Source organism: Aplosporella prunicola, assembly GCF_010093885.1.
Source record: "Aplosporella prunicola CBS 121167 unplaced genomic scaffold K452scaffold_10, whole genome shotgun sequence".
Classification (NCBI taxonomy): Eukaryota; Fungi; Ascomycota; class Dothideomycetes; order Botryosphaeriales; family Aplosporellaceae; genus Aplosporella; species Aplosporella prunicola.
In genome coordinates, this window is record NW_022983538.1 from 718270 (window position 1) to 737415 (window position 19146).

Sequence of the window (19146 nt, forward strand, 5' to 3'; positions counted from 1 at the left end):
GACGCGCGGCTGTAGTATGGGCCATTGACCATCTTCGCTCTCAATCCACCAGATATTCAGAGCAGGCGCCTATGACCCAGCAAAACACTCACCTTGCCAGTTCAGTGGCACCGAGTGTAGCAGCCCCTTCTCGCGTTCTTCCTTGGCTACATAGCACACCTTTTCAGGGTGCTACGCGCGATTTGCCTAGCGTCCCTCGTTTCGAAAACACCGACAACGATGACCCAATCGTTGCAACCGCCAATGCTGAGATGGTTCATGACAGCGAAAAGACGGGTCCGCACCTACGTACAGGAGAGACATTGGTTGTGGATAGTAACGGTAAAAAGCGCCGTCGGGTTACACTTCCTTTCCCAACCGCGAGAGTGGGTGATACTTCTTCGGCAGTATTCAAAAGCCTTCCGAAAGAAGACTGCATGGATACTTCTTCGGCCTTAAAACACAAACCTGCTTTGAAGACATTACCAGCAAACCAAACAAGGGTTGCTGGCCCAGGACAGCAGCTTTCAACATCACGTCAAGGTAACACAAAGACCAGAAACCCAGAACTCATAAAGTTTCCTGTAGACGAGATATTCTATGGAAATTTGCGTTTTGGACAGGCCCTTGAAGACGACGATGAGTACGAGATCAGCCATAGCACAGTCGCACCTGCCGGCGTTTCGCAATACGTCTATCGTCAAGTACACCACTATTTGTGGAATGCCGAACGTCAGGTGCTTGTCCGCGATGGCAAGGACGCTCAAGTCATTCACCCTTATAGGAAGAGTCTGCTTAATAAAGATCACACTCGTTCGGCCACAATTATACGTATGGACGATGGCCACCTCCTAGCTACAAGGGAAGATGCCTCCAGATTTACCAGCGGTATACCGTATGAGGAAAATCCTGATCACGAAAATGACAATCGCGAGTGGGACTACATTGCTGAGAAATACCAAGGTGGCACCGAGCTTCCGCTATTTGGAGATTCAGATGATGAATACAGTCCATCTCTACTTGCTGAGATAGAAGAGGACGAAGAAGCATCAGACAAGGCAAAGCCCCGTTTCTTGAGCAAAGAGGAAGTGATCGAGGCGATTGATCAGAAGATCAGCGAGCATTCCCAGTTGTGGCGAGAAAAGAAGTTGCCATTACGCGAACGAACGGCGCGGACAATCTGGAGAAAAGGCAGACGCCCTGGAGAGCGGAGGCTGCTCATTGCAGCCGCAAGAGACAAGATCGAGAGGATTGAGTGCCGCCTTACTAAGCTTAAGGGTGGTATTCTTGGTGAGGTCTACAACAGCCCTGCGCAGGTGAAAGACGTCTGTGGTGCCTTGGAGGAGAGCGTAAACCAAGTCGAGGAAGAACTTTGGCGCATTACTGTGTGGGAACAGAAAATCGAACCACCTCGGTCTGCAACCCAAGTACGATCTCGAAAGAGGCCGATTGCTAAAGTAAATGACAATGCGGACGACAATGCAGGCGAACTGGTCAACAGCGATTCAGAAGTTGAGTCAGATGGTCTGACGGATTTTGTTGACGTTGATGAATTCGAAGGGCCAGGCACCCGGAATGCTCAAGGGAAGCCCAGCGAACCAGCAAATCATGCGGATACCATGCAGAGTCCTTCCCCTGAGGCACAAGACCATGACAGTGTATTGGGAGACCTGACCCAAGTGCGCAACGAAATGGAAATCGACGAGCTACCGGCAGCGGTGCCTGAAGATGATCCACCACTCCCTTCAAGCTCACCACCTCAAGTGCCTTCCGCTCCGTCGGTTATCGACCTTACTTTCTCCTCAGACCCTCCCACTCCTGTCAAAAATACTCCAACTAGACTCAGACTACAACTGAATTCTACAACACCCCGCGCATCCAGCCAGGGACTCAATTTGCGGTTTAGCAACCAACCGGAAAATGATAGCGATGCCGACATCGGTAACTGGGATTACAGGACACTTGAGGAACGGTCAGATCGTAAGAGGATAATATTGAAGCTACTTCGCACACTCAAGCGGAAAACGTACAAAAATATAAAAGCCCACATCAATGAGCTTACCGAAGCTGTATTTCCCGACCACATCTTTCACGCCATGGAATATTTACAGCAGAAAGAGGGTCGAATGCCGGATCCACCCACAGGAGAACGGCCGACAATTGTCAATCTCGTCAAACTGTACGCGTGTTGGACCTTTAGCAACCACAGGCACTTTGGGTCGGACGAGCAAGGTCTGCTTCCACTTCTTCCAGGGATGCTAAAGAAAATCAATACACAGCAAAAGAAGAAGGACATCAAAGAGTTCTATAACTGGGTACGGTTGGTGTTGGAAAAGCATGAGAGTCCCATTCGAACGCTGGCCGAGTCGCCCTCTACGTCATCGTCAAAGCTCCCCACTCGATCAAAGGAAATGCCCTTTACTACTCCAACATCTCTCCAAACAGTAAACACGATGGATGAGGTATCAGATGATAATTTTTATGAGGGCGATGAGGTCGAAACACCATACAAAAAGCGCAAGCGTCCGGTCGTGAGGAGCGCTTCGGGAATTAACAAACGTCAAGATGCTCGGAAGCGCCAACTAGCTCAGGCGGAGAGGGAGAGAGACATGAGAGCCAGTACTGTGGTTCCCTCTTCCCAAAATGGCGATTCCGTCAATATCATGGTGAACACGCTCAAGGAGGAACATGAAACTGCAATATACATACCTTCTTCTTTGGCTGGCAAAATCAAATCGCACCAGATAGAAGGAGTCAGGTTCATGTGGCGGGAGGTAGTCCGGGCTGGCCACACTGAGTCCCAAGGTTGCCTTCTTGCTCATACTATGGGTTTAGGCAAGACCATGCAATCGTAAGTTTGAGTTTTCCCTTGATAGAATGTCTAACTAACACGACTATAGGATTACACTCCTTGCCACCATCGCTCAGGCAGCACATTCCTCCAATGAAACAATTCGCAAACAGGTTCCTGACGCACTACGGAAGTCCCAGACTCTAATTTTATGCCCAGCTTCCCTAGTCCCTAATTGGGTGGATGAACTCAGTCTATGGATGCCAAAGGCAGTCAAGGGGGCAGTTGGGCCGATTTACTCTGTAGCAGCCGAAGTGAGTTCGGAAGCCCGGCTTTCAAAGGTATCCGACTGGTACCACAATGGCGGTATCTTAGTGATGAGCTATGATATGCTACGAATCCTCGCCACGCCGACGCCGACAAAACCCAAAATATTTGGTGAGGACACTGGAGAACAATATGGATTGGTGTCTAAGCAACTGCTCGAGGGTCCCAATATCATTATCGCAGACGAAGCGCATACCATCAGAAACCCAGCCTCAAAGATTCGCCAGACTGTTATAAAATTCAAGACCAAAACCAGGATCGCGTTGACTGGCTCCCCTCTGGCAAACAACCTCGAGGAATATTGGTCCGCAATCGATTGGATTTCCCCCGATTACCTAGGATCGATTCAAGAGTTTAGAGAGCGTTTTGTGCGTCCGATCCAAGAGGGGTTCTACAAGGAAAGTACCAAGTTTGAGCACCGCAAAGCTCTGAAGATGCTGAAGGTACTTAAGATGGATATTACACCCAAAGTCCATCGCGCGGACATCACGGCTCTGAAAAATGACCTCAAGTCAAAGGTTGAGTTCGTCATCACAGTTCCTTTGACAAGCCTTCAAGAAGAAGCATACAAGATCTGTGTGAATCATGCGAGGAAGAGTTCAGATGACACAGTCAACAACATGCGGATTTTTGAGTGGATGTCAGTTCTGACGCTAATCTGCGACCACCCCGCTGCCTTTGCTGGGATTATTTCAAACAGGAAGATAGGAACAGAGAAGCAGCAACGGGAAAACGAAAACAACGAACAAGAGAAAGGAGCCGAAAAATTTGAGGCTCCTATTGAAGATCCGGATATCGTACAAGACAAACTCCTAGTCGAGGACAAGGCTGCGTGGATCTCGTCGGCGCTTGTTAAGGACATGCAGAACCTGTTCGAGAAGGTGGATGACCTCGAAGGTCCCGGATTTTCATACAAGACAGAGCTCTTTGTCCGAATCCTGAATAATGCCAGCAAGGTTGGTGATGGGGTTCTTGTTTTCAGCCATCGCTTGGATACCCTGGATTACCTTGAGAGACTTCTGGAAAACCTGGGCAAAAGTTTCGTAAGATTGGACGGCAAGACGAAAATGACTAAGCGTCCAAGTATCCTGTCTAAGTTCAACAACAAGCAGTACGACATCATTTTGATGTCGACAAGAGCAGGCGGTACAGGATTTAACCTTCCTGGCGCTAACCGAGTGGTCATCTTCGACTTTGGATTCAATCCACAGCATGAAGAACAGGCTATCGGAAGGGCTTATCGACTGGGCCAGGAAAAGGAAGTCTTTGTATATCGCTTGATGACTGGGGGCACATTCGAAGAGAAAGTCTGGAACAAAGCCCTCTTCAAGACCCAATTAGCAACTAGGGTTGTGGATACAAGAAATCCCGAAAGACAGGCGGAGAAGATGAGGGAGTATCTTTTCCCCCCTGTGCCTGTGGAACAGCAGGACTTGAGCGTACACGAGGGCAAGGATGTGCATGTCCTGGACAAGGTGCTGAAAAAGAGCAAAAAGGAAGGCAAGGACGTTCATATACGTTGCATCACTACCACAGAGATCCTGATGGCAGAAGACGCAGAGGGTGAACTCGACTGGAATGAGGAGCGGGAAGTTCAGGAACTACACCGAGAGGAAAGGTTGCGGAAGGAGAACCCACAAGCATACTTGAGGGCGATGCAGGCAAAGCAATTCGCTCCGCACTCGACTGCACCTGCCCAACGCCCGCCCCAAGTAGCCGGTCACACTGCTTTCCAGGCTGTTGTGCAGCCGAATAGCACCCGGCCTTTGACACAAACGCCTGTTCCTGTTCCTCCGTTCGTTCCTCGACCAGCCAATACGCCAGATAGGCGCGACAGCGGCCGCTCAGGTCTCGTACATTTGGACAGGCCGCCATCGCCCGATGCCGGGGTCAACAATGCAGGACCGTCTCCAGCCAGCATGATAAGAACGTTGCCGAACACGATAAACCCACAGGCACCAGCCCCTCCTTCTCCGCACTCAAATCCGGCCCAGGGTCGCCCTGAGCCAACCCGATCGCCAGGTAATGCATCTCGCGAGACTATTCCACAACTCGTAGGTACATCACAAGCGAACCCCGTGGAGCTGACGGACGACGACACGTCCAACAATGAAGTTGAAAGTGGGGACGAGGGAAAGAAGAGCGCCGACGGAGGCGATGGACCTCAATCTTCAAGAAAAGGCCCTGGCATAGGAAAGCGCATCTCGGGGTGGTTCACGGGCAGCCAGTGAGGAGATTGGTATTGGTAATGGGTCATGGGCGGCTTAGAGAGTAGTGTGAGCGTTTTTAACATGGCCTGCATGGTGGCTCGAGGAGGCATTTCAGGGACAATTGGTCGGAGCGTTGCACGGCACAGGGATCACTCGGGGGAGTCTGCTTGCGGATAGCCGAAGGTGCTTACGGGAGACTGCCACGACTGCATGCTAGTTAGTTATTCGCTAGTCGAGACCGTTCTCAGTAAAACCAAAAGAAAAATAAAAGACTAGAGACCCTGATGAAGGCGTGCGTGATTGGATGGTGAGGGCGGGTTTCCGAGGGGCAGACTTTTCCCGCGGGAAGAATTGCTGTGAGCCTGTGGCATGGATGCCGAAGCACATTAATTATTTTTCCACTTTTGACTTGCCGAAAAGCGGCACGCACCACGCCCCAGATTCGCGCAAAGAGTGAGGTGGCGATAACTACATCGAACGATTATGTAGTTTAAGGGGGAAAGCCTTACTGGGGCCTTGCGATGCCGGGGATGCCGGGGATGCCGCAGACCGATTGAAGCAGACGTCCCTACGCGAGCGAGCTGTCTCCGAAAACCGCCCTCCATCAGCACATCCCGTGGCACCATGGCTGTCTGGCCCGGCGCCGGGGCCTCGTTGCGGCCAATCACAGGCGTGATGAACCAGTTGCTGACACTTTTCGGCTCCGCTCAATTGTACGACAAAAGGAACCGCCTCCCTCTCTGGCTTCTCTTGCGCTGAATCACAACCCTCCTCTCCCCCTCTCTCGCTATATTCCTCTGCTCCCGCCGAGGCCAATTCCACCCAGACTTCTCACCACCACCACAACTCCAATCAATGGAGGCGCTTCTCCGCCAGTCGCGGTCCATGTGCCCGTTCTTGCACAAGACCTCGCCCGCCACACTGAGGTCCCTGTCTACCTCGACCGCCCACAGTGCCTCGCCCGGCGGCAGCAGCATGTCTAACCTCCAGACCATTGCTCGCCGCTGCCCCGTCATGGGCAAGGCCCTCGCCGTCCAGTCCTCCCGCGCTGGCAACGCTGCGCTTGCCGGCGCCTACGGTGGCACCAGGGCCTACCACGCGAAGGTCGGCGCCAGAGCCAGGCTGCACACCTCTTCCTCCAAGGAGGCGCAGGCTGTTGACCTTGGCTCGGTCCACCGCGAGAGGGGTACGTCAGGATTTCCTGTTTGCCTCGCGCAACAGATCGCGCGATCGCCGATATATGACGTTATGTACTGACACTTCTGCAGTCCCGATCCCTCAGGGCGCTAAGCCTGCAGCAGCCGCTACCCCTGCGCATCGCCTCTCTGGCAAGCCAGCTGCCCCCGAAACCGTCAAGTTCAATTACGAGGGCTTTTACCAGAATGAGCTGGACAAGAAGCACCAGGACAAGTCCTACCGTTACTTCAACAACATCAACCGCCTGGCTGCGGACTTCCCCCGGGCTCACAAGGACACTGAAGAGGAAAAGGTGACGGTTTGGTGCTCAAATGACTACCTCGGAATGGGCCGCAACCCTCACGTCTTGAAGAGGATGCACGAGACGCTGGACAAGTACGGCGCTGGCGCTGGTGGAACAAGGAATATTTCCGGCCACAACCAGCACGCTGTTGGTCTGGAGAAAACGATCGCCAAACTCCACGCAAAGGAATCCGCATTGGTCTTCACGTCTTGCTACGTTGCGAACGATACCACTCTCGCGACTTTGGGCAGCAAACTTCCCGATTGCGTTTACCTGTCTGACAGCCTGAACCACAATTCGATGATTGTGGGTATCAAGCACTCTGGCGCGAAGAAGATGGTTTTCAAGCACAACGATTTGAACGACTTGGAGGCTAAGCTTGCTTCAATCCCCTCGCATGTTCCCAAGATCATTGCATTCGAGAGCGTCTACAGCATGTGCGGCTCCGTTGGGCCTATCAAGGAGATCTGCGACCTTGCTGACAAGTACGGCGCTATTACCTTTTTGGATGAAGTTCACGCTGTCGGCATGTACGGGCCGCACGGCGCTGGTGTCGCTGAGCACCTGGATTATGAGGCGCACCTTCAAGGCAGGCCTGAAGGCACCGTTATGGACCGCGTTGATATTATTACGGGCACTCTGGGCAAGTCTTACGGCTGTGTTGGTGGCTATATTGCCGGCTCCGCCAAGTTTGTTGACATGATCCGCTCTCTCGCACCTGGCTTCATCTTCACGACCACCCTCCCCCCTGCGACCATGGCTGGCGCTCAGACCGCGATCGAGTACCAGATGAACTACCAGGGCGATCGCCGTCTGCAGCAGCTGCACACACGTGCGACCAAGGATGCCCTCTTGGCTAAGAACATCCCGGTTATGCCCAACCCTAGCCACATCGTTCCTGTTCTCGTTGGCAACGCGGCGATGGCCAAGAAGGCCAGCGACCTTTTGCTTGAAGAGTGGGATATTTACGTGCAGCCCATCAACTACCCTACGGTGCCTGTGGGCCAGGAGCGCCTCCGTATCACGCCCACTCCCGGCCACACGCGCGAGTACCGCGACCACCTCATCAAGGCGCTCGACTCGGTCTGGACTCAGCTGGGCCTCAAGCGCACCAGCGACTGGGCGGCCGAGGGTGGCTTCGTCGGCGTCGGCGAGGCGGGCAAGGAGGATGTTGCCCCTCTGTGGACCGACTCGCAGCTCGGAATCACCGAGGCGGTGAAGGAGATGCATGCGGGGGGCGCGGTCGGCGTGCTGGAAGCGGTGCTTGAGCACGAGAGGAAGGCGACGGCTGGTGTCGTGGCTGCGGCTGCTTAAGAGACAAAAAGTGAGAGACAAGGTCATGACCCAGTCGCTCGTTTGTTTGGAATTTCAGGGAACACATGGCTGAAAGAATACCTACCCACCATTGACACATCCATTGAAAAAAAAAAAAAAAAGTCCTTTGTTCGAGATGACGTGAAGTGATACGGTAGAGCCTCAGACTTGGCGCGCGCGCGCCCGCGGTCGAGCGTCCGTGCACCAGGACTTGCACTTGGGGCGCGCCAAGAAATCGTGAGCTTTCTGAGCGCCGCGCGCATGCGTGAACGAACAACGACCTGAACCACCCATATCCCCGCCCTCTGCTGCAGAAGACGTCCATTTCCCTTCTTTTGGCCTCCGTTGCGTCTGCTAACCCAGGCTCTTCGTGACTCTTCTGTCTGCCCTTCATTCCCGCGCAAGCCCCACCGTTGCCGCCTGTGGAGCTTTTGTCTGCCCTCAACCCAGTCGCAGCCCACCCGCCCCCGCGGCGCTCTTGGATGCGATTCGCAAAGACCACGACGACCGGCCTCTAGGGCTACTGACTCCAGACAACCGCGAAAATGGTGCCTCCAGTCAAGCGCAAGAGGAACGACCGTCCTTACCAGCAAGACCCCAATGACAATAGCAGGCCCTCGCCCCACCGGCCACATAACCTGAACCTCGCGCAGCAAACCCAGTACAACAATGGTGCGGGCAGAGGTAGAGGTGGCCGTCGCGACAGCAGAGGAGGCGGTCGCAGTGGACAGATGGCAAGTCCTGCCAGCGCGCACTCGCCATCAGCATCCCGGGCTAGCCCGAACATACCCAAGCCCGCAGACCCACCCTCACCCTCGCCGTCGCCCGCTGCGACAAGACCTCCTTCAGCCCAGAATGCGCCTGCTCCCGCGCCCGCACAGTCGGAGCGCCCTCACGCTCAACACGCGCCGGCACCGCCCGCGCCGAAGCCCTCGAGACCGTTCCACTACCAATATGTCACTGACGAAAACAAGGCGGCATGGCGGACGACGGGCAGGAAAGCGGTCGTCGAATTTGCGACCAAGGCACAAGAGGCAGGAGACATTATGGCTTTGAGCATTGTTTTCCAAGAGTTGCTAAGAGCTGGGCTGGATAGTAGGATAGAGGTCTCGGATGCCGGCCAGGTTGTGAAGGAAGTCCTGGCTGCGGCCGGAGATGGGGCTTCAGAATCTGCGTCTCTGTTCCTCGACAATGTCTCTATCCTCAGCGAGGCTGATGGAGCAAATCCTGCTCTACGCACCGTCATGATCGCCGCCGAGATTCCAGCCGCGCAAATAAGGGAAGAGTTGGAAGTTCCGCTGTTGACGAACTTGGGCTTTGTCCGCAGCACCTTCTTCAAGATGGGCACTCGTCATGCGACAAATCAGCTTTACCGCCAGTCCAACTACAACCTGCTCCGCGAAGAGACCGAAGGCTACTCAAAACTAATGACCGAATACTTCACAACGACAAACAGCGGACCGCCCACCGGAGAATTAGCGGAAGATACTTTTCAGAGGGTCAAGGCGCTCATTGGTGCCTTTGACCTTGATGTCGGCCGTGTTCTGGATGTTACCCTGGATGTCTTTGCCAATCTGCTCGTCAAGCATTACCGTTTTTTCATCAAGTTCTTGCGTGTCAGCTCATGGTGGCCGGAGGAAAAGGGATTTGAAGGTTTGGAATGGGAAAGCCTTGGTCTCGACTCGCTGCCACCATGGGCTCTACCGGATTCCCCCGCGTGGATGTCGTCTGAAGAAGATAAGGAGAGGCTTACAGTCGCACGCGAAGCCAGAGACCGGAAATTCTGGGACCGGGTGCGGGAGGTCGGCTATGAAGCTTTCTTCGAACTGGGAGGCCGCCGCATCATCAAGGGCGACGTGAAACTCCCAGACGCCGAAAGCCAGGAGGCTATCACCGATGCTGCCAAGGCCAAGAAGGCCGCTGAGAGGACAGAACAAGAATTTAACCGGGAATGGATGGCTACAACCAAGACGTTGCCCCCTCCCGGCAACCGCGTGGCTGCGCAGCTTCTAGGCTTCAAACTTCGTTTCTATGCTTCCTCCGCACGAGACGTTAACGACACTCTTCCCGAAAACCTCATCGCACTTGCCGCCCTACTTATCAAGATTGGATTTATCTCTTTGCGTGATTTATATCCGCACCTCTATCCGCTGGACGAAAACATGGGAGAGGTGAAAGAAAAATTGGAAAAAGAAAGAATTGAACGGGAAAAGAAGAACCGACCAGGTGGAGGTGCACTCAATGCGCTGGCAGCCGCTGGCGCTCTGGCCGATGATACCGTTCCGATGTCAGCGCCGTCGCGGCTCCGAGAGGCTGAGGCTAGCCGATCATCTTCTGCGAAGCCCGAGGAGAAGGGCACCACCCCTAAGGCGGAAGAAGGAGAGAAGGAGAAGCTTCCGGAGCCCGCAGACCAAAAGATTGCACTCCTAAAGAGCCTTCTCACCATCGGCGCAATTCCCGAATCCTTGTACATTTTGGGCAAATTTCCTTGGCTGATGGATCTACAACCGGATTTGCCCACATACCTCCATCGGATTCTCAAGCAGTGCCTGAGTAAGGTCTACGATCGCTTGCAACCTCTGGCAGACCGTGAATCCATCAGGGTCGCGAAAAAGATTGTTTCCGACCAACCCGGTGCAGTCAAGAGGGAGGTTAACCTCGTGGAAGCGCCTCCTAGGAGACTTCTTCGCTGGGCTCAACTGGACAAGTCCGACGCAGGTGAAAACAACACAGACTACAAATTCTACTGGGAAGACTGGGACGACAATGTACCCGTGTGCCAGACCGTCGATGATGTTTTCTTGATGTGCAGCACTCTTCTCAATCACTCGGGCGTCAAAATTGGACAGGATCCAACCTTGCTCATAAAATTGGCACGGATAGGCAAGTGGAGTTGGACGGATGACGAATCGGAAGAGAACCATGCTCGTTGGATCGATCTTTGCAAGAGGCTCCTGGTGCCGGCGCTCAGTTTGACCAAGGCCAACCCCGGCGTCGTTAACGAGGTTTACGATCTTCTCAAACTATTCCCAACTGCTACTCGGTATATCATCTACGCCGAGTGGTACACTGGACAAATTTCGCGCCTCCCCGACATAAAATCCGCTTTCGACCAAGCCCGAGCAGAGACGAAGGATGTCTTGAAGCGTATCAGTAAGACGAACACCAAGCAGATGGCCCGAGCTCTCGCCAAAGTCGCCTTCTCATCTCCGGGTATCGTCTTCAGCGTCGCTCTCAATCAGATTGAGTCCTACGAAAACCTAGTGGAGGTTGTCGTGGAGTGTGCCCGCTACTTCACCTACCTCGGCTACGACGTCTTGACCTGGACTTTGATGAGTTCACTTGGCGGCCGTGGCCGTGGCATGACCCAAGCTGACGGCATGCTCACTAGCCCTTGGTTACGGGCTCTGTCACTCTTTGCTGGTCGCGTCTTTAAGCGGTACACGTTCTTGAACGCCACGCCAATTCTGCAATATGTTGCACACCAGCTTCGCACCGGCAACTCAACCGCCTTGGAAGTCCTTGAGCAGATTGTCACGTCCATGGCAGGCATCAGGTCTGACATGAATTTCAACGAATGGCAGACCCTGGCCATGGCTGGTGGTGAGCATCTTCGGACAAGGATGTTGGAGCAGATTCAAGACAAGCGTCATGAGTCAAAAACTTCGTCGAAGCGCCTTATGAAAGCTTTGTCCGAGGGTAATCTCACGGCACAACTGCTCATTGCAATTGCCCAAGAGAGGCGGCTGTATCCCCACTCTGAAGACGCTCAGAACGCACCACTCAAGGTCCTCGGTACCAATCTTGATAAGCTCCACGAAGTGTTCTTCCAGTACCTTGACGTTTTGAGGACGAACCTCTCCGTCAAGGATTTCGATGCTGCTGTCCCGGATGTTGCGTCTCTTATGTCAGAATTCGGACTTGAACCTCAAATCGCGTTCGCCGTTGTACGACCGAGCATCTCACACGCCGTTGCTGAGGTTGACGCAGCCGTGAAAGAGGCTGCTGCAAAAGAAGCAGCTGCCAAGACCGCGGAACAGGACAAGCCGAAGGAAGATAAACCGACAGCAAGTGACGACGTCGAAATGGCCGATGCTAGTGCAAACGGCGCTTCTGAGGCCAATGGGCCTGTGGTCGAGTCCACTGAGGCCGAGTCATCTGAAAACAAGGATACTCCTGGCAGGGAAGAAGATGATACCACTAAGGAGCCTGGCGCAGGGGCCGATGCTACACCTGGAGGAGATTCAACGCCATCTCCAGCATCCACTGCTCCCTGGGATTGGCATCCTGTCATCAAGGAACTTATGGAGAAGATCAGGCCAACTTTGCCTTCTGACTTTGAGGCTAACATGAGTCTACCCTTCTACACCACCTTCTGGCAACTTGCGCTACAAGACCTACACGTACCTTCACAATGTTACATCGAAGAATCCAAGAGGTTAACAGACAAGGGTAAGGCCATGATGCATGATCGGTCTGACGTCAGCGCGCAAGGTAAGGCCAAGAAAGATGCGAAGCAGAAGGAACTAAACGACTTGTCAGAGGCTCTCACGAAGGAGTACCAGCATCAAATTGCAGCAAACACGGTCGTTCGTAATCGCTTAAGGGATGAAAAGAACCACTGGTTTGCCCAGCACCCTCTAGCCGGCACGGCAGCCCTCCACGACACTCTTGTCCAGGAATGCTTCTTGCCGCGCATTCTCACGTCACCACTTGATGCTCATTACGCTTACAAGATGCTGCTCTGGCTACATTCACAAGGCACGCCTGGCTTCCGTACCATGTATCTCATCGACCGCATCATGAAGGAGAAGCAGCTTACTTCTCTTATCTTCATGTGCACTGCTCGGGAAGCGGAGAACCTCGGCCGCTTCCTCAATGAGCTCCTCAAGGAGTTGCGCCGTTGGCACGCCGAATCCTCGGTCTATGAGAAGCTGGCCTACGGCACGAAGAAGGACCTCCCTGGTTTCGCGAGAAAGTTCAAACCCGACAGTGACTACACGCCTGAAACGTTTTTGACTTACGAGGACTTCCGCCGTCTCCTCTACAAGTGGCATGCACAACTCAATGGAGCTCTCAAGGCTTGCTTCACAGGTGGGGAATATATGCACATTCGCAATGCCATTAACATCCTCAAGTTCGTGCATCAAAACTTCCCGGTCGTCAACTGGATGGGCAAAGCACAGCTTGAGTGTGTGCAAAATCTGTCAAAGACTGAAACGAGAGAGGATCTCAAGCTTGCCGGCACTTCTCTCATTGGTGATCTCAAGAAGAGGGAAAGCCAATGGTTATTGCCGCAAGCCTTCCGGCTGGTGGGTCTCACCTACAACATCGATAGCGACAATTTCGTCGTCTGTTTTATTAAGAAGCCTAACCGCAAGCAGGCCGATCCGAACGCGACCCAACCAAAACCTGGCAGTAGAGCGGCGACCGAGGGACCAAACGGTACTCCGACGCCAGTCTCTAGTCAAGCAAAACAGCTCAACGCCTCAGCACCCGAATTCCAACCTTCCGGGACTGCGTAAGTCTTCGAATATCCATCCTCAACTTCGCACGGAATCTAATCGACACGGCAGTACGGTCAATATCTCGACAACCGGAGGCATGGATGCAGAAGATGGTGAGATTGACGACTCGGATACCCACAGGAACAGATTGACGGTTTCTGTAGCGGCGGGAGAAGAAGACCAAACGAGATCTGGAGATGCTACAAAATCCTCCAGCGCATCCGAAACAAAGGCTTCGACGCCTATTCCAGGCGCTCCTACCTCCCTACCAAGCAGAGGCGGACCAGACTCAAAACCTCCAACACCCGCCCCTCAGAACACCTTCCACCGTCCGGAACCCAATCGCAACCAGTCGATGGGCAGCCGTGCTCCGCATGCTTTGCCCAACAGGCCCGAGCCTCTTGGCAGGGGCCGCATGTCTGATCGCACTATGGACCGCCCTCCCCGGCACGACAATCGCGGACCTCCGGAATATGGCAGACTTGATCGTCCTGGTGATATTCCTCGTGACGACTTCAACGACAGACGCGATCAACCTCCTAATCGCCGTGACCGCGGTAGGAGCCCAGCTGGCGCGGAGAGACCATCCCGGGACATTGACCGTCGCGAAACTCAATGGCAAGGTGGAAGGGAAGCTTGGGAACATCCTGATGAGAGAGGCAGACCACTGCCGCGCGATACTAGACAGGGTGGTCGGCCGCCGCAGTGGGAGGGCCCCCGCGGCCAGCCTACATTCGATCCATTGGTTGATAGGGGACGTGGCCGGCCTTTTGACTCGCCAAACCAAATTCCAACTGGAGAAGGTCGCTATCAGAACTCCATGCCACCACCCACTACCGGACCATACCAACATGCCGAGCGGAGCAGCAGGCCTCCTTTGGCGGTCAATCCAGAGCGTGCGGCTTTGATCGAGGGCGACATGCGCCGTCCGAACTCAGAAAACTTTAGGACCGAGAGGGATAACCGCCGGGACAGAGGTTCAAGGCCTCACTCGCCAAGGCGTGAAGAGCGTCCGTCAGATTTTCCGCCTCGGGGCGACTACCGCGATGAGCGTGGCCCTCCCGAACGCCCACCGCTCAACTATCCTCCGAGTGGCTCGGGACGTGATCGCCGCGATGACCCCAACTCTATTCCACCGACTGGGCCACGCAGCGACCGCCCTGGTAGAAATGACTATGCAAGCGGACCGAGTGGAGGCCGCGGTCGCGAACTCTTTGAGCCTGGCCCGCTTCGGGCCCCACCAACAGACCCTAACCATGGCCGACTCAACCAGGACTTCCTTCCGTCACGTCCGCAAGACCCGGGATATGGTCGCCTGAACGGCCCGGGCGATGTTCCCTCCGGCCCTCGTGGTAGAGGCGCATCAAGACAAGGCGGTCGTGGCTTCCTGTCTGGTCCCGGCGACTCTGGCCAGAGAGGCTCTGTTCCTCAATCTCCTCTGAGCGATCGTGGTGCGCCAACCGGACCTAACGCTGAGCGGAGAGAGTACCGCGAACCTCAGTCCTTTGACTACGGCCCCCAGAGCTCAGCAAATGACCAGGGTCCTGACACTTCCACTGTTCACCCTAGCCGCTTAAGCCATATCTCTGGCTCGCGCGATATGCCTGCTCCATCTACAGCTGCGTCATCGTTCCCTCCGCCTTCGGGCCCACGTGGCTCTCGCCAATCAGGCGGGGGCGCGACAGCGCCTTCTCCCGGTCGCAACCCTCCGACTGGGCCAGCCTCCTCAGACCGTAGACAAGAACCTGACAAGCGCTTTGCTGGCATCCAAAACATGTTGCAGCAGGGTGGCAGCCCGTCACCTTACGAGCGCAGTGGCGAGCGCGGCGCATCGATCCGTGGCAGGGCAGCTAGAGGCGGCCCGAGCAGCACGGCAAGCCCGGCCGCCAGCGCACCCGGCACTCCAATCCCGAGCCACTTCGACGCATCTTCGCGCGGTGGTGACCGGCCAGACCTGATGGCTGACGAACAGCGCGGCAGCCGCAGGGAGCGACGTGGCGACGGAGAGAGGCGGCGTCATCGCTCTAGCAGCCGTGACCGCGACAACAGAGAAGGCGGTAGCGGCCGTGAGCGTCCACCAAGGACAGACGAAGGGCGCGAGCCTCGCGAACCGCGTGAAGCCCGCGAGCCCCGTGAACCACGGGAGTCACGCGACAAGCGCTCCGGGCCGGGTGATCGCGAGGGACGCGAGCCGCGGGAGTCGGGGCGGCGCAGCAATCGCGATGACCGCGAGCGTGAGCCCCATGGCCATGGTAGCAACAGCGGCGGGCATCACCGCGAAGGCGGCCGGCGCGGCGGTAATGGACCCCGTGATCCGATGGCCGGTGGTGATGACTTTTCGATGCCGATGCCGCCGCCGCATGGGCAGAACCAGCCGGGCGGCGGTGGAGGATCGTCTTCGCGGCGTGGTGGTAACAGCAACATGATGGACGAGTATGGTGGCGGTGGCGGTGGAGCCCAGGGGCAAATGAACGGCGAGCAGCATGGCGGTGGAGGAATGATGATGCGGGGGAGCGGAGGGCGCGACAGGCGCGAGGGTGGCGGCGGCAGTGGCAGAGAGCCGCGCGAGCCGAGGGAGCAACGCGAGAGTAGAGATGGCAGAAAAAGGGGACGGACCGGCGATGTGGATGGCGGGCAGCACGGAGAGAATAAGCGGCCGAGGAGGGGAGGCGGGGAGCGCAGTGGGAGGGAGCACCAGGGCACGTAGGTAGCGTAGGCTGCGTTGATGGTGGTATGTGGGGTGAAGGGTCTGCAGAGTTTGGTCTTTTTTATTCTTGCGTTTCTGCTGCTGTTTTGTCTGTTGTCTGTCCTCCTTCTCCTCTTCTTTTTAAACATCATTTCCTTCTTCGGTCGGCTTCTACGACTTACTGCTTTGTCGATTGATGGATTGATTGATCAATCGGTCGACTCTGTGGGTACGACAGAGCACACACACATATAGGTCTTTTTAGGCTGGCTGGAGGGATGGGGGCAGCATTGGATGGATGGTGGGGCATTGGTGGGCGGACGGCAGGGTATATCAGATCAAGACAAACAAACATCGAGGATTTTTTCTTCACTCGCTTCTCTATTTCTTTCTTCTGTCTACTGTCTGCTGTTTGGTTTTTAACGTCGTTGTCGTTGTCGTCGTCGTCGTCGTCGTCAATGCTTTCATGTCTGGTTTCACGTTAATGACTTGATAAGGGGCATGAGGATCGGGAGGTTCTTTTCCTTCTTCGTCTTCTTCTTCGTCTTTGTGTTTGTGTTTGTCTTTATGTTATACTTCATTGGCAGTGGGGGGAGTGGTGGTCATCTCGGAGTTTCTCGCCTGCATGGCTGGCTGTTGGGTAATAGATGGGGTTGGAATACGGAGGGATGGTGGGTAGGTATGCGTAATGGAGACTGCTTGCGTGAGTATTGGTTCTTGTCGCTGTGCTTGCGTGTGCTGGGTCCTTTGAGGGTGTTGGAGGTGAGCGCATTGTCTGCACCGAAGGGTGTTTACTGATGTTAACTGCCCAGTATATCTTGGCAAAGTAATGTGAGTGTGGAATTCACTTCACTGTCGCCCCCCTTCACATCCTCCGTTCACTAACACTAACCCGTTACAGTAAGTACACGTCATAGGGTACGATAACCGACCACTTTCTTTTGTTATGATCACCTTTTTCTCTTGCCGACCGTCCTTCGTCCTTCGTTCAACAACACCGACAACAACTCCCACCATGCGTCACATCCTGGGCTGCCCCCGTGAGATCCGCGACCTCATCTACGACCATCTTATCCAAGACTTCATCAACGATGGAGATATTCCATCATCTTGGGGCGCTGATTACTACCAGGTTCCGTACCATGAAGTTGGCGGGATCGCTCGTCGCATGCGGCCCAAGTATGTGGTCGACATCCTCTTGGTTAATTCGCAGATCCGCAACGAGTTCGAGTACGCGCTTCGCAAGCACACTCACGCCATAGTGTTCCACCATTACCAAGGCATTGCCGACCCTTGCTGGGGCAAGTGGTCTATGAAGACGCCAGTTGCCCATCGTATGCGTTCGCTTGAGCTCCAGACTATCATCACCCGCGAGGCGAGCTCCGAGTTCCAGTTTGCCCATTCGGACTATCGTTGCGGTCTTTTGCACGACTGCCTCGAACACGACTACCAAGACATGGTGAACAAGCTTCCGACCCTCGAGCATCTCACTCTCACCATAGGCATTGATAATGCCAACTTCTTAGTCATTCTTTGCCAGAATAAAACGCTGGTCATAGAGCGCTTCCTCAAGTTCCTTCCCGCCGCCTTCGACCACCTCAATTCTGTCAAGAAATCTGTCGTCGTTGGGACGTCTCCTCAGCCCACCTTAGAGATCGCCTACAGGATTGACAAGAGAGACCAAGACGGACGCCTTATCAGTCCACCCGAGATCCTTACCCGCGATATTGCTTTCTGGCAAGTGGAATTTCCCAAACCTCTAATTACCCTTTCAATATACCGAAATCACATTGATATAGTACACAGGTACATTTTCTCCAACAAGGTTGTCAGGAAGAAGAAGTTGCTCTGCGTGCTGGCACCGTTCGTATACCGTCTCGGTATCAGCCCTCTCTCGCCCTTCTACGAACACACAGTCTTGTACGAGCGGTGGGACGCCGCCGGCAAGCCGACTGTCGACACACTTTTGAACATCCACAAGCTTCATGAGAAGCAACAGGCGGCCAATCAACATGATGAGAAGGTCGAGCGGAAGATCGATCAGAAGATTGAGCGGAAGATGGGAAAAGCCCAGTACAAGATCAAGGTTATCAATGCAGAGATCAAGAAAGCCGAGAAGAGGATCGAAATGGCCCGGCAGGAAATCAGGGTGACTGAGAAGGAGCTTAAGAATGTCCAGCAGAGGACCAAGGAAGCTCATCGCAGGAGGACGAAGAAGAAGCTTTGCAGGAATGCGAAGCCCAAGGGCAAGATTGTACGGGGTTTCAAGAAGGTGATGGGCTTCCTGCTGTTCGGCCTGCGTGGATAGTGAAGGGATATCTGCAAAGGCAACACAGTGGCTTGGGGTTGAGATGCTTACGATTTGATTCACGGTTTGGCTTGTCATTCAGCTCTATCACAACTTGGCTCAACATCTAAGGCCCTCACGGCTTTGGTTCAGCAAACGGCGACTTGCAGATGATGAGTTGCATACAGCTTTGTTTACATGCGGTTTGCTCACGGTTTGCTTCAGTATGCTCCAACAGAACGACTTGTTATTGGATCAAAACTTGCTTGAGTACAGCAAATGCTCGACTTACTTTTTACACGACCTGCTCTCATTTTGCCTAGCACACTGCTTTCATTGCACGCTAGCGAAGTACGTAGTAGTTGTGGTAGTATGGCAGGCATAATGAACATTTCCCTTTCGTGTCGGTTAAGATGCCTGCGGGTGAAGTATACTGCGATAACTAGTAGTCAGAACACTACTAGCGTGTATCATTGGTGAAGGTCAGTGAGTGTCGTAGAAGGAGAGACGTGCAATTGTCAGATGCGGAGAAGCCACGAATACGGGTACGAATACGTGAAAACAA

The 19146-nt window shown here is 54.4% G+C and overlaps 4 protein-coding genes across 4 annotated transcripts; all 4 read left to right on the top strand.

The window, feature by feature from the left end:
* Positions 1–401: 401 nt before the first annotated feature.
* K452DRAFT_286625 (uncharacterized protein) lies at positions 402–5589 on the top strand. Its single transcript, XM_033540332.1, has 2 exons — positions 402–2830; positions 2880–5589. Exons 1-2 carry the CDS (start codon positions 417–419, stop codon positions 5326–5328), a joined length of 4863 nt encoding a protein of 1620 aa, XP_033398704.1. The 5' UTR covers positions 402–416; the 3' UTR covers positions 5329–5589.
* Positions 5590–6192: 603 nt separating this feature from the next.
* Positions 6193–8101, top strand: K452DRAFT_225678 (uncharacterized protein; the record flags this gene model as incomplete). The annotated part of the gene is made up of 2 exons (XM_033536771.1): positions 6193–6493; positions 6576–8101. The coding sequence occupies 2 exons, from the start codon at positions 6193–6195 to the stop codon at positions 8099–8101; spliced, it is 1827 nt and encodes a 608-aa protein (XP_033398705.1).
* A 545-nt stretch (positions 8102–8646) lies between these two features.
* K452DRAFT_226106 (uncharacterized protein) lies at positions 8647–16315 on the top strand (the record flags this gene model as incomplete). The annotated part of the gene is made up of 3 exons (XM_033536805.1): positions 8647–13413; positions 13486–13622; positions 13678–16315. The coding sequence occupies 3 exons, from the start codon at positions 8647–8649 to the stop codon at positions 16313–16315; spliced, it is 7542 nt and encodes a 2513-aa protein (XP_033398706.1).
* A 994-nt stretch (positions 16316–17309) lies between these two features.
* K452DRAFT_317879 (uncharacterized protein) lies at positions 17310–18677 on the top strand (the record flags this gene model as incomplete). Its single annotated transcript, XM_033544108.1, has 1 exon — positions 17310–18677. The coding sequence occupies one exon, from the start codon at positions 17310–17312 to the stop codon at positions 18600–18602; it is 1293 nt and encodes a 430-aa protein (XP_033398707.1). The 3' UTR covers positions 18603–18677.
* Between the last annotated feature and the right edge of the window lie 469 nt (positions 18678–19146).

Coding starts and splice junctions, on each gene's coding strand:
- K452DRAFT_286625 (XM_033540332.1), top strand. CDS start 417: ATGGATACTTCTTCGGCCTTAAAACACAAACCTGCTTTGAAGACATTA. Junction 2,831..2,879: donor TTAGGCAAGACCATGCAATC/GTAAGTTTGAGT, acceptor ACACGACTATAG/GATTACACTCCTTGCCACCA.